At 43.2% G+C, this 12,964-nt stretch overlaps 1 protein-coding gene across 3 annotated transcripts in view; it reads left to right on the top strand.

Annotated features, from left to right (window-relative positions):
- RALGAPB (Ral GTPase activating protein non-catalytic subunit beta) overlaps positions 1-12,964 on the top strand; it is a 2,268,266-nt gene that overhangs the window by 950,825 nt on the left and 1,304,477 nt on the right. For all 3 annotated transcript variants that reach the window (XM_078652319.1, XM_078652321.1, XM_078652322.1), the window contains one exon: positions 11,852-11,999. In XM_078652319.1, coding sequence (XP_078508445.1) covers positions 11,852-11,999 — 148 coding nt within the window. The remainder of the gene's footprint in view (positions 1-11,851; positions 12,000-12,964) is intronic.

The following is a 12,964-nucleotide window of genomic DNA, read 5'->3' on the forward strand; positions in this document are numbered from 1 at the left end:
AAGGGGACGCCATCTTTCTATGGGTTTAGCCAGCTTAATTATCTTTTTGCTCTCTGTCGCTAGGATTGTGACAAAGAGCATCTGTACATAACTCTTTGTCTGATCCTTCTGAGCTGCATGGGATTCAGGGGATCCTTCTAATATTCCACCATGAGTGGTTTTTCAAGACCAAAAGCAAGGAGGGGGTACACTGCCTGGCATACCACCCAGATGCATTGTGGTAAATTTGGTGCATTGTAACACTCACCTTAGTTAAAAGTCTCCAATGTTCCCCATTATTGATGCAGCAAATGTTGGGTATCTCTAGATGCAAATGTGCTTCAGGATGTTTGTCCTCCTTCCAGAGAGAGCAAAAGAGACACAATTGATGGACGGAATGCAGAACAATTCAAAACATTCACCCCCAGTCAAGAGAGCGGAGTTAAATCCATCATTCTTTTGCTCACCATGCCACCCCAGTTTAGACCTTGCCATATACAAATCAGTCTTGACCCTGTGCCTCATGGGAACAGTCCAGTCTGAACTGCCAAGCCAGGTCCTGCCTGGACCGTAGACATCCTTCTTCAAGAGAGTCACACCTTAAATTTGGGAGTGCACCCTCGCTCTGGTAGTGGTACAGGACCCTGAGAAGACTGTAAGCATCATTGCCAGTACTCCCAATTTTAAAGTGTTACTCTTTACTGAAGAAGGAAAAATATCCGAAAATGTGCGTCTAATGCAAACTGCCCATGGTTTCAGGACCACATTCCCAGAGGTATAGAAACAACTTAAATGACACAGATGCTGACATTAATATGATTTGGGAACCCAATCTCATAATTATATAAGGCCCTGAAAATAGATAAGTTGAAAACATTCATAATAACTAGAGAGAAATGGGAGAGTGATCGTCCAGGCCCACAGATGGAATAAAAGTGGGACAAGTCCTACCCCGAAGTTAAAACAGTATTAAACAATGCTAGATTTCGATCTAGTTACCTCCACAGAAATTACACTGGTAAACCAAATTAGATACACCCAGAACATTCTATGAAGTACCTTAGAGGCTAGGATATAGAGGCAAGGTTTGCCCGCTTGACCTGTTTGTGCACAAAAATGAGAGATATCTGGGAAGAAGTGATAAATAGACTACACACGACAAGAACAAGGGCTACCCATCCATAAAAGTAAACAGTTCATACTGAGTATAGTCTTCATACCAAAAGAAAGGAAAACTAGAAACAATTTTGCCACACTTAGGCTGATCCAGGCAAAGCACAGAATAACCATCCATTGGCTTCAACCCCTCAGACCTCGATTAAACCATAGGTTTGAATGCATATAGGAATGGATGGTAAAAGGAGAGCCTTTTATGAAACCTGTGAGGACAAGTGATAGACAGGATATGATGGGTTAAAGAACAAGCTCCAGGTTTGACTAATCCCTCAACTTATTGTCCACCTTAGAGACAAGAGGCTGTGTGCAAAGAATTGGTTTTAAAAGTAGTTACAAATTGCACACGACTTGTGTACAAATAGGTTGGTTCACAAAATATAGAATCACAGGATATCACAGAATGTCCTGCCTAATCATAGTCATTAGACGGGTCACAATTTGCAGCCTACTGTGATTGGCAACTATCACAGGGATGGTGGCTTGGTGGCTTGCAGGGGTCAGCAGACCTCGAGGTCTGTGATTTTGATTAAGTAAAGAAAACTTTTCTTGTCAAATGTAGCCCATTTGTATTAAAGGAAATGGTATTGCATTTAACACCTTGGCTGCGCCGCTCATTTTGCGGCAGTGCAGCACTTCCGCAAAACGGGCGGGCCGCGTCCGTCACGGCAGCATGCAAAGGGTTAAAATAAATTTCCATTTCCCCCCAAAAAAGTTGCTCTAACAGTTGACAGTGGTCCTGTGGACTACTGCTAACTTTACCTGAATTTTTTTCCCCAAGATTCACAAAACGAAAAGGGGCCACTTTCCATTTGAGAATCATTTACACCCCAACTTGGGAATTAAAACTGTTAAATGTTTTGAGACTGCATTGTGGTTGCAAAATATTGATTCATAAAGATCAGATCTCTATTTGGAATGTGGTGCCCAAAATTTTCCCCTTCTAAATAGCCATTCTGAAATCGATTTGAAACTCTTAAGCAATTCGGAAAACCTTTTCTGGATCGCTAAACGGGTTTAGTACATTTGAAAAAGGGTTTTAAGCAATCATAAACCCTCTGATTTACTGAATCAGAGGGATTGGGAATGTTAAAACTCTTTGTGCATGAGATCCAAGGTTGTGAACATAACGACAAGGAACCAACAAATAGGAGGGTAATAAGCCCCTGGGGAATGGAAAACAGCAAACTTATATCCATCCAATGAGCAAGAGGAAAGATAAGAATACAAGTTAATCGATATGGAAAGGCGAGATTAAAATGTCCTTAGAAAACTGTACTTTGTGAGCAACTGTTCATTATCTTCCCCCCATTACTTTCATTGTACCAGACAGTAAGAAATACAGGATCACCTGAATGCCTGTTTTCTGTTTTATTTTGCTACAATTTATATTTGATCATTTAGCTTCCTGTTTCCATAATGTCAGACTACAATGCAAACACAGATAAATGCTTTTAATGCTAATGACACCAGAGAAGATTGTAACTGTGAGAAATTGGGTTCTTGGTCAGCAGGGGTGTGAGTCTTGGTCAAGCAATAGCCACAATTCCTTGCAGGGTGGACCACAAAAAGTTACTAAATCAACCTGTGCTTAACCCTGGGTAGCTTGGCACAAAATCAGTCAGGCTTAACTTGGAGGCAATGTGTAAATCATTTATGCAATACTCAAACAGTAATAAAGTGAAAACACAGCACAAGAAAAATCCCAAACACATTTAGAATAATAGACTAATTTTAATACATCATTTGACACCAAAGTGACAAAAATCCAATCTGTAGAACCGGAGCTATTAATTGTTTACGTTTTAAGTGAAATCTGGTGGGTAAAATATCAAAGCGCCAACTGCCTACATTTTGTCATGTGAGATGGGGTAAAAGTCAAAAGTTAAGGCAGACTGCGATATATCGCGGTCTGGATACAAGAACTGGATTGGGCTCAGTCAACACTTACCTTGGGACTTAGGAAAAATCTTGGAGAAAAATGGCTGAGCTGATAGTTAAGCTGGGCAAGGCTGAGGAAGGTGTCTGGGGAGGAAGCTTTGTCATTGGATGACCTTGGGTTGAAGTTGTGGTGAAGATTTCTACGTGTGGACTTAGTTGCTGAAATGGAAATTGATCAACTCATGAGTGAAGAAGCAGAGGGCTGTAGCTAAAGACAGTTACATGAGGTCCGTTACCCTTTTGGTGAAGGACCGTTGAAATGGATTTGCTGCTGTGAAGAAGAATGTAGCGGGAGAAGTTGCAAAGACAATCCCCCAAGTGATGCACTTCTGGCAGATAGGCAAGCAGGTTGGTCTCCTGGTTCTCAAAGCACTTTGTGGCCAATTTTGTTTAAGTCCTCAGTTATGGAAATTGGCCACATGGACACCTTTAGCACCACAACCAAGGGTCCAGGACTGGTGGGAATCTCTTAGGCGTCCAGGACTCACTCAGGCTGGGTCCAGGTGTGGGTTTAAGATGGTGGGAGCCTTTTATGTCCCTGTGGGTCTGAAGTGTACTGAAAAAGTAGCCAAAATATAGCTACATTTTGTTTGTTTTTTTGGAAAGATTTTTAAAAAAACTGTTCTGCAAAAAAGTGTCTGTTTCTTTACCTAAAAATGGCAAAAACAAACGTTTTGCTGTAATAAAGTCACAATTTTCCTGGCTTTTAGGAACATTCAGAGCTTAATCAAAAGATGCATTTTATTTTACCACCGTTTTGGCATTTTCGAAGATGTAGCCCATTTTTTCTACGTTTTGTGCATTCAACCTACTTCCAGTTTGTGGTGGAAATCAGGGTGAAACTCATGGGTGACCCAGGAAAGCTAGAGATTTCTGAAAAATAGACAGAATTCTAAATTCAGCAAGCAGCCATTTGTGTAGATTCTTAAAGGTCTCAAAAGAAACTAACTTTTGAGATAAAAAAAATACAAAAAATTTGTAAGAATATATGGCCATTTGTAACCACTTTTTCACTTGTAAATTGTTGTCACAATGCCCGATTTACAAGAGCAATATACCATTATGTCCGCTAGACCCTTCAGGTTGCAGGAACATATAGACTTTGCAGGGGTTCCAAGAACCCGAGGTACCCAGAGTCAACAGCCGGACTGCCCCATACAATGGCTTTTCATTGTGTACGGTGTATATATAGATCAATTCACATTTTAAAATATAAAGACCAAAAAATGAGTATCAAGGAAACCTATGTATTTCTGAAAAAGATACTAGATACAGAGTTTAGAATTAGTAGTTATTTGTAAATCTCCAAATGTTTTCAAAATGTCTTCTTTCTTATACACTAGTTTACATTTGGATGGCACAAATGCAGGGAAATACAATCGTTAATAAATGTTCTACTATAGCCCTAGAGCCCTCTGTAGCGGACTGTACCTGCCATTAAAGGCCTGCTCCAGTGTTAAAGACCAACCAGATCCACCAGCCATTAGAATCCCAGAGCACTCCATTGCCATCATAGAGCGCTGATCATTCCAATGTTCTAATATTTGGTATTCCATAAGTCTCCTGATAAAAGTGGTACCTCACGCATGTAGGCCATGCGCCTTCGACAGGAAAAGGCCCAAAACACAACATGAACACAAAACATTTTTTACCTGAAAACTAACCCTTTTTTCAATGTTTTTTCAATGTGGCCAGCTGTGGATATTGGGCCCTAGCTCAGCCGGCACCTAGAGTAACTTAGCAAACCTGTACATTTTTTTAAACTAGACATCTAGGAGAATCCAGGGTAGAGTGACTTGTGTGGCTCCCACCAGGTTTTCCTACACGGAAGCCCTTGCAAACCTCAATGTTTGGCTAAAAACACACATTTTCTTCACGTTTCTTTTAGGAAAATGTCAAGAATCTGTGGGGAGCAACACATTTCCCATCACTCAACATTCCTCCAGGTCAATGGAATCTCGCTTGTGTTGGTAGGGCTAGTGCCTGCAATATGGGTGCATCACAATTTTCCACTGAAAACTGACCCTTTTTTGCATTGTGGATAGCTGTGGATTTTTTAGCTCAGCTTACCCCTAGAGAAACCTAGCAAACTTGCAAATATTTTAAAACTAGACCCCTGGGGAAATCCAGAGAGTAATGACATGCATGAAACTGACCAAGTTTTAATTTCCAGAATTTCCTTGAAAACCTCAAACTTTGACCACAAAAAAACACATTTTCCTCACATTTATGTGATAGAAAGTTCTGTAATCTGTAGGGAGAAACTAATGTCCTACCACCTACCACTCCCCCAATTCTCCCAATAAAAATGGTACTTCACTTGTTTGGGCATGGCTGTGTATCCACGACGTTGAACTGCCCAAAACGCAACATGGACATATCCCATTTTTCCACTGAGAACTCAAGCTTGCAATGTGCCTAGCTGTGGATTTTGAAACATCGCTTAGCCAGCACCAAGGGAAACCTTTCAAACCTATACATTTTTGGAAACTAAATAATTAGGAGAATCCAGGGTGGGGTGACTTGTGTGGCTCCCCCAGGTTTTTCTACCCAGAATCCCCTACAAATGTTGACCAAAAAACCCCCACATTTTCTCACATTTCTGTGATGAAAAGTTCTGGACTCTGCGGGGAGCAACTAATTTCCTGCTACCTACCATTCCCCCAAGTATCGCGATAAAAATGGCACCTCACTTGTGTGGGTAGGCCTAGTGTTCCCACCACGAAAGGCCCCCAAATACAATGTGGAGACATCAGTATTTCCCCGTCACAAAAAAGATCTATTTCAGCAGTAGGAGTACTAGTGGTTTTCTATCCAGGGATTGACGGCCACCTAGGGAAACCTGCCAAACCCAGACATTTCTGAAAACTAGATACCTGGGGGACTCCAGGGTGGCGTGCCTCGTGTGGGTCCCACAACATGTTTTTACTCACAATGCCCACCAAACCTCAAACTTAAGGTAATATTGCACATTTGCCATGCATTTCTATGACCTACACTTCTGGAATCAGCAGGAATCTACAAAATTCCTACCTTCCAGCATTCTCCCACTTATCCCAATAAAAAAGCTGCCCAGTTGTGTGGCTGGGCCTAGTACCCGCTACAGGGACAGATCAAACCGAGGTCATTGAGTGAAACCAAGGTAATTGAGTGTCCCTTTAGCGTACTCCCCAGGCTGTCTAGTTTTCAGAAATGCCTGGGTTTGGTAAGTTTTGCTGGGTGGCCACCGTACCCAGGCCCTAAAACTGCAGCTATCCCTTTTATTGATGTTGCCACATTGCGTTTTGTGGGCTCTAGGCACAAGACCAAAAAAAAGGCAAAAATGTGGTGCCCCAGTGCAAAGTGGCCCTTACTCCAGCCACCAGCCAAACGCAAGCCAAAAACCAGTTCAGACACCACCAACCAAACGTTAGACAAACAGCCAGGCACAAACCAGTCCACGCACACCACCAGCCAAACGCCAGTTCACCATATTCAAAACGTGTTCCCTTTCCATACACCTAAATAAACAAATCCCTGGTGTCTAGTGGTTTTCCACCCCACCTACCCCACCTGGGAACACACACAAGAGGGTCTCTTATAAACAGGGAGCGAGCCTTGCCCAAGGGACCACTCCCTTCACCGAAAAATAACTTCCCTTCTGTCTAGTGGTGCATTCCTGCTGTGTGATCGCAGTCCCACCTGTGATTCTCCAGCAGATTTGCACTTTAGAGAGACACAGGAGGAAAGGAAAAACTTTAATTGCCCCTGTTGTCTCCTGCTGCCGATTTCCTCTCTATACCTCCCACCCCCTAGAGAGGACATACCTGAACATCCTGCTCGCCCAATGCCATGGAAGCCTATAGCTTCCAGTGCCTGTTGATGACGTTAGCACAAAATGCAAGCGCTGATAGCATCGGATCGCTGTGGGAGGGGTTCCTCTGCCATCCCTGTGGGGGTAGATGACGAGGGCACCAGTGCTTCTTTCACGGTGGTTGCTAGGACGTGCTGGACACATCAATCAGGGAATTTTGAAGCGCGCTACTCACCCGTGAGGGTCTCAAGGCGCTAGGGGGAGGGGAGCAGCTCTGGTCAGTCGAAGAGCCAGGTCTTTAGGGTCTTCCTGAAGATGTGCAGCATGGGGGTGCGTCTGAAGTCGATTGGGAGCTCATTCCAGGTTTTAGCCACGATGTAGGAGAAAGTTCTTCCACCCTCTCTTGCTCTGCAGATGCGCCGGTTTTCGGTCTGCGTATCTGAGGTTTCTCTTAGGTACTTGGAAGGAGATTCTGTCCTTCAGGTATTGGGGTTCAGTGTTGTGGCGGCATTTGTAGGCATGGGTGAATATCTTAAAGGTTACTCTCTTCTTGCCGGTAAGGCAGTGGATGTTTCGCAAGTGTTGGGTGATGTGTTCATGTCGAGGGATGCTGAGGACGAGTCTAACTGCGGTGTTCTGTATAGTCTGGAGTTTGCGTAGCAGAGACTTGTTGATCTCAGCGTAGAGGGTGTTTCCGTAGTCCAGTCTGCTGGTTATGAGAGCGTGGGTGGTGATCTTTCTTGATTCGGGGGGGTCCATTTGAAGGTCTTCCGAAGTATGTGGAGGGTGTTGAAACAGGTGGAGGCGATGGCGTTGTTCTATCGGGTTATGGAGAGGGAGGAATAGAGTAAGATACCGAGGTTGCGGGCATGGTCCGTGGGGATGGGGGGTGCTGCCGAGGGTGTTGGACCACCTAGTGTTGTCCCATGCAGATAGGGATGGTCTGAGGGTGAAGACCTCAGTCTTCTCCGAGTTGAGCTTTAGGCAGCTGCTGCTCATCCAGGATGCAACGTCCTTTATTCCTTTCTGGAAGCGAAGTCTGTGGTGATGAGGTCCTTGGTGAGGGATAGGATGAGCTGGGTGTTGGTGGCGTAGGAAGTGCTGGCAGCCATCTTGTGACTTGGTAGAAGCGATTCACCAGAAAACAAAGAACAAAGATATAAAGCAACGGGCAGGATGGAAACACCCTGACCCCCGAGCCTGCTCAGGGGGCCCCAAAAAAGCTTTTTTTTTTTTTATTTTGGCACACTTCGCATTGGGGTCGCGAATCCCGCAGAAAATATTTTTAAAAATGAAGCGTGGGTTCCCACGTTTTACTTCAATGAGGCCCCCGGGTGGGATAGGTCCCGGGGGCCTTTCTTTAAAAGAATAGCGGGGGCCCACTGGCGCCCCGCAGTCCCGGGGACCACCGCCCGGGCTTCACTCATGTTGGGAGGGGGGCCGTGCGGCCCCCCTCCTGGATCCCGTGATGGCCATGGGGACCGCCACCCCCCAGGGCCGGCTCCTGCAGTATCCCGGGGTGCCCACCGCAGGACACTGCTGTTTGCTATGACAGGGCAGGATCCGCGAGGCTCCAACCCTGTTATAGCAAACTTGCTTTGTATTTTGGAAGCGAGAGCAGGGAATCCTGCTTCCAAAATTCAAAGCCTATTGCTTTTCCACACGGGGAGCTGCATGTCAGCAGCTCCCCGTGTGGAAAAGCAATGCTGGCTCCCGCAGGAGGCGGGGAGCCGGCAGGACCGTGGGGGCTCCCCCCACTGTCCCCAACGGATAGGACCGGCCCCGGGTGATGGGGTTCCTGAGGCGAGAAGTGGCCCGGTAGGGTGACCACGCTGCCTCCCTAAATAAAAAAAAAAAATTAAGGTTGGTCCCGGGGGACGGGGTCCCTGTGCCAATAGAGGCCTCAGGAGGGGGGCCACTCAGCTCCACCTCCTTAAAAAATATATATATATGGCGATGCCCCATGGGATGGGGTCCCCGGGGCCGGAATTGGCCATGGGAGGGGGGCCGACACAGCCCTGTTCTTGTTTTTAAAAAAAATAATTAACATGTCGGCATGCTTTGGGGGATGGGGCCCTCGAGGCGAGTGTAAATTAGCGAAAAAAATTGAGTTGCGACAATAACACGGCTCTTAGTGCGGCCCCTCCGTGTGAAAGCGATGGGTGCGCGGCTCTCAGCGTGGCCCCCGTGTGAACGCGATGTAACTTTTCTCGCATTGACTTTCTTCTCTCCCTCCGAAACACTAAAAAAGGCCCAAACAATACTCTCTCTTCTCTTCCTCTTCTGCTGCAGTCTCTGTTCCTCCTCTTGCACTGCAAGTGCATCCACTTCTGCAAAATTTGAAGCCGTAGTAGACTCAAAATAAACAAACACACAAAAAAACGATTATTTTCTAGAGAATATACAAACCGATCTTGTCTCTATGAAGTTTAAAGAATAAGGGAAATATCAGAAGGATGAATCCTCCCTCTGTCATAGTTAAATTGATTTGAACCAATCCGATTCCTTTTTTGTTTTGCTGACACAAAGTTGCGTAGGGTGCGCGGACCCTTAGCGCACCCGTAAAAATCATATATATTATTATATATAGAAATTTGTATAATCCTTTAATAAGTATATTTGCAAAACCGTTCATTGTAATAATATATTTTAACTTTGTATAGTCATTTTTTCAACTTTTAAAATACGCCTAAGTTGCGACTTCGGCGCGACACCGGAAAAAGGTGGGAGGAGACGTTGCACACTGTAAGCAGTGAAACTACGTATTTCGTAACTGTATTTTGGTCAAAATTATAAAAAATAATACTTTATAAATGTAGACAAACACTTAAAGGAAAACTTTTATTTATAATTAATTTAAACATATTTCATACTTTACAAATTACACCGAAGATGCGACTCCAGCATGACTTTTCAAAATGGCTACCGGAATGCGCACAGCCATCGTGTAGGTTGCGCAAAGACTGCGCAACTTCTGTATAATATTTAAAAAGAATATAGTTTTCCTAACTATAAATTATTTTTAAAAAAAATTAAATATATGTATTTAAATAGAAAATATAAAAACATAGGATTCAGGTTCACTAGACTTACAAATTTTCTTTTAAAAAAACCTTTGAAATTCCCTGAAATAACCATAGGTTTCAGGCACGTATACTTACAAATTAACGTTTAGAGAACCTTTGAAATTCACTGAAAAACACATAGGTTTCAGGGACGTTATAGTTAGTTGAACATTTCATTCGTACAAAACCATAGAAATTCTGGCGTTCTCCACTTTCTTATCATTCACGCACGCCCTGGTACATAAAAAATGTTAACAGTCCATTGATTGAAAAGGAATTTAATCAAAATGCTTTATAGAATGTATTTTTGTAATGGTTTTAACTAATCAAAAACAATAAATTTTTACTTACTACCTGCCAACGTTCAACCTGAATCTTCATAGAGAGAGCCTGAAGAATTCCAGTCTTGATGACATCATGTTTGTTAGTCTTTTCTCCAAACTATTAGTAGTGTAAGTGGCTAGTCCTGCTCATTCCCTCCTGCCACCCATTGATTGATGTCCAGCTCGATATTGCACGCTTTAAGCCCCCAGTACTGCCTATGTCGTTGTCCCACAGAACTTGAGCAGGTGCACTTAGGTGTTGTCACTCCAGTACCAGCTTAATTTGTCACAACTTGGACTGCGGGTAACTGATGTGTTGCCTGTCCATTTCTGCCCTCCAAGCCACGCATTCTTTGTTAATGTTTCCACCTTTTTTCCTTTACAGGCATGCAGTAGTTGCATACTGATGCATTTTGATATCTTAGCAGGCATTCAAATATTTCAGTTTGAAATGTCGGGTATATACTGTTCCTTCTTTCTGGAATCTGCTTCAAAGAGACTGACGATTTAGTGCATTGGACTTGCTGTAATGTTTTCCTTCTGGGCCCTCCATACCTTTTCACTTGCCGATATTCAAGGACAGGCAAACATCTGGGGGGCACCATTTAACAAGTTGGTGTATCACCTTCTAGCAAGAAACCTGAAACAAGAATTTTGACCTTCAACAGATAGCGTTTGGCTGTTAGCTGTGATCCTTATATTTCATAGATCTCCTCCCTAACCCTACTGACCAACTGGGCTTCCAGCACATTGTGGCCAGCCTATCCTCTTGCTGTATCGTTGGGTACATGAAATTTAGAATTCCTAGCAACATATCTAAGTTTACTTTTTTATGAAGATATGAACTGCTAATCCGGCCTCCCACTAGATACTCTATGGCATTAATCATCACACCCCTACAACTCTCGGAAAACTTTCAAAATGTTTGTATAGTTATCTGTTCTTAAATGTTTTATCTATACATTATTTTCCTATCTGTCCAGATTTTAAATGTTCTTATTGTCTAAAAGGATTGTTTTGGCTCTAGCTAACCTTCATAGAACTGTAGTATAATATCTTACTTGGCACCAATTATATCTTGCACAAACTGTTATAAGCTCATAACTGTTGTTTATTGTAACTTCTGCAATATTACTTAATGTTTTAACTACCTGTGCTTTTATGGCTGTAAAGCCGAAATAACGTGTTTTTTTTTGACTGACTGACTGAAGATATGAACTTGATGTGATTCACCATTGATCAGTTATTACTGCAAGGGATTTATTGCGGTTAACATTCTTGAGTAATTCTACTGATTCAATGTGTCATATTTATGTTCTTAGTAAATGCTGTACATTGGCATTTACGTTATGTACTTATTCATTTAGGGTCAATGTTCAGAGCCACCTTTGATGCCACAGTATTAAGTGTCTAGGAGCTTGACAGCGGTTCTCATTTTTTGCCAAAATCTGTTTTTGATATTTAAAAGTTGTGAAGCATTACAGTTAAAGCTGCAACTATTATTGGCATATGTTTTTACTTGCTATTTGTAAATAAGTGTGTTGTCTAGAAACTAATTGCCATTCCTACTATTTTAGGTTCTCCTTGAAGGAAAATTTAGCAATGATGAAAGCTCTGCCTGTGAAAAACCAATGACGTTTCTCTCTTTGAAGCTCAGGCTTGTAAACATATTAATTGGATCCCTCCAAACGGAAACTGATCCCAACAATACCCAAATGATATTAGGTTTGTGTGTATTTTTCCTGTTAAGCCATGTTGTCAATTGCAAGTTGTTTAAAGTGTTAGTTGGATGCCCTGCTTAATACTCTTCTTATCCGAAATGCCAGAGATTCCTATGTTGCCAATATATTTCGATTTTTTCAAATATTACATACCAGCAATAAATGCATAACACTTGTAACTATATGATTGTGCTATGTGTAGCTGTAGATACGCGTGGTATGTATACTCCTACCATCTAGTGTTGGGCTTGGGCGTGTACATCTTGTTTTTGATAGAAGAAATTATTTCCAGTCAGCCGGTGTAATGGCTCCTCCCTTTGGCTGTATTGTGCATAAAGATCAGCTCCATCCTCAGATTGTTCTTCTTTTCCACATTCGGGTTCGGACATGCTTCGTCAAGGTTCTGAGTCTACTCCGCATGGCAACATTTGTTGGGGCCTCTCAGGTTTTCTTAGCTTCCTATAGCGCCTGTTTCTTTCATCAATGCACCATTGTCGAAAGCTTCTGCGTCAAGGGACATCTCCTCAAGTTGGGTCTTTCTTCAGCATTGTATTCCTTTGAGAAAGGTCACAGCATGATGGAAAAACACCGTTTTGATGCTGTTCACAGTGCCACTCCAAGCACTTGTGGACAGATCAACACAGTCTGTAACTTGTGTCTTTCCCTGAAAAACCCAACAAGGCTTTCTGCTCCACCTGTCTCGTCTTCAGGTTGAAAAAGACCACGTGCAACCATCTGGATCGGCGCTAGGCACAACACACCACAACGCGTGATGAAGCAGCAAGGAGACGTGGAGATCACCACTGCCCTTGGTGGAAGACGTTGAGATGGAGGAAGTCAAGGAGGAAATTGATGCCGGGTAGACAGCAGGGTTCAGGCTCTGAGCCAGAAACTCAGTTGGAGTCAGAAGAAGCGATCCACATCCGGATTTGACACAAAGATATGGTGCCCATGCAGTGAGTACTGCCC

Source organism: Lissotriton helveticus, chromosome 7, assembly GCF_964261635.1.
Source record: "Lissotriton helveticus chromosome 7, aLisHel1.1, whole genome shotgun sequence".
NCBI lineage: Eukaryota > Metazoa > Chordata > Amphibia > Caudata > Salamandridae > Lissotriton > Lissotriton helveticus.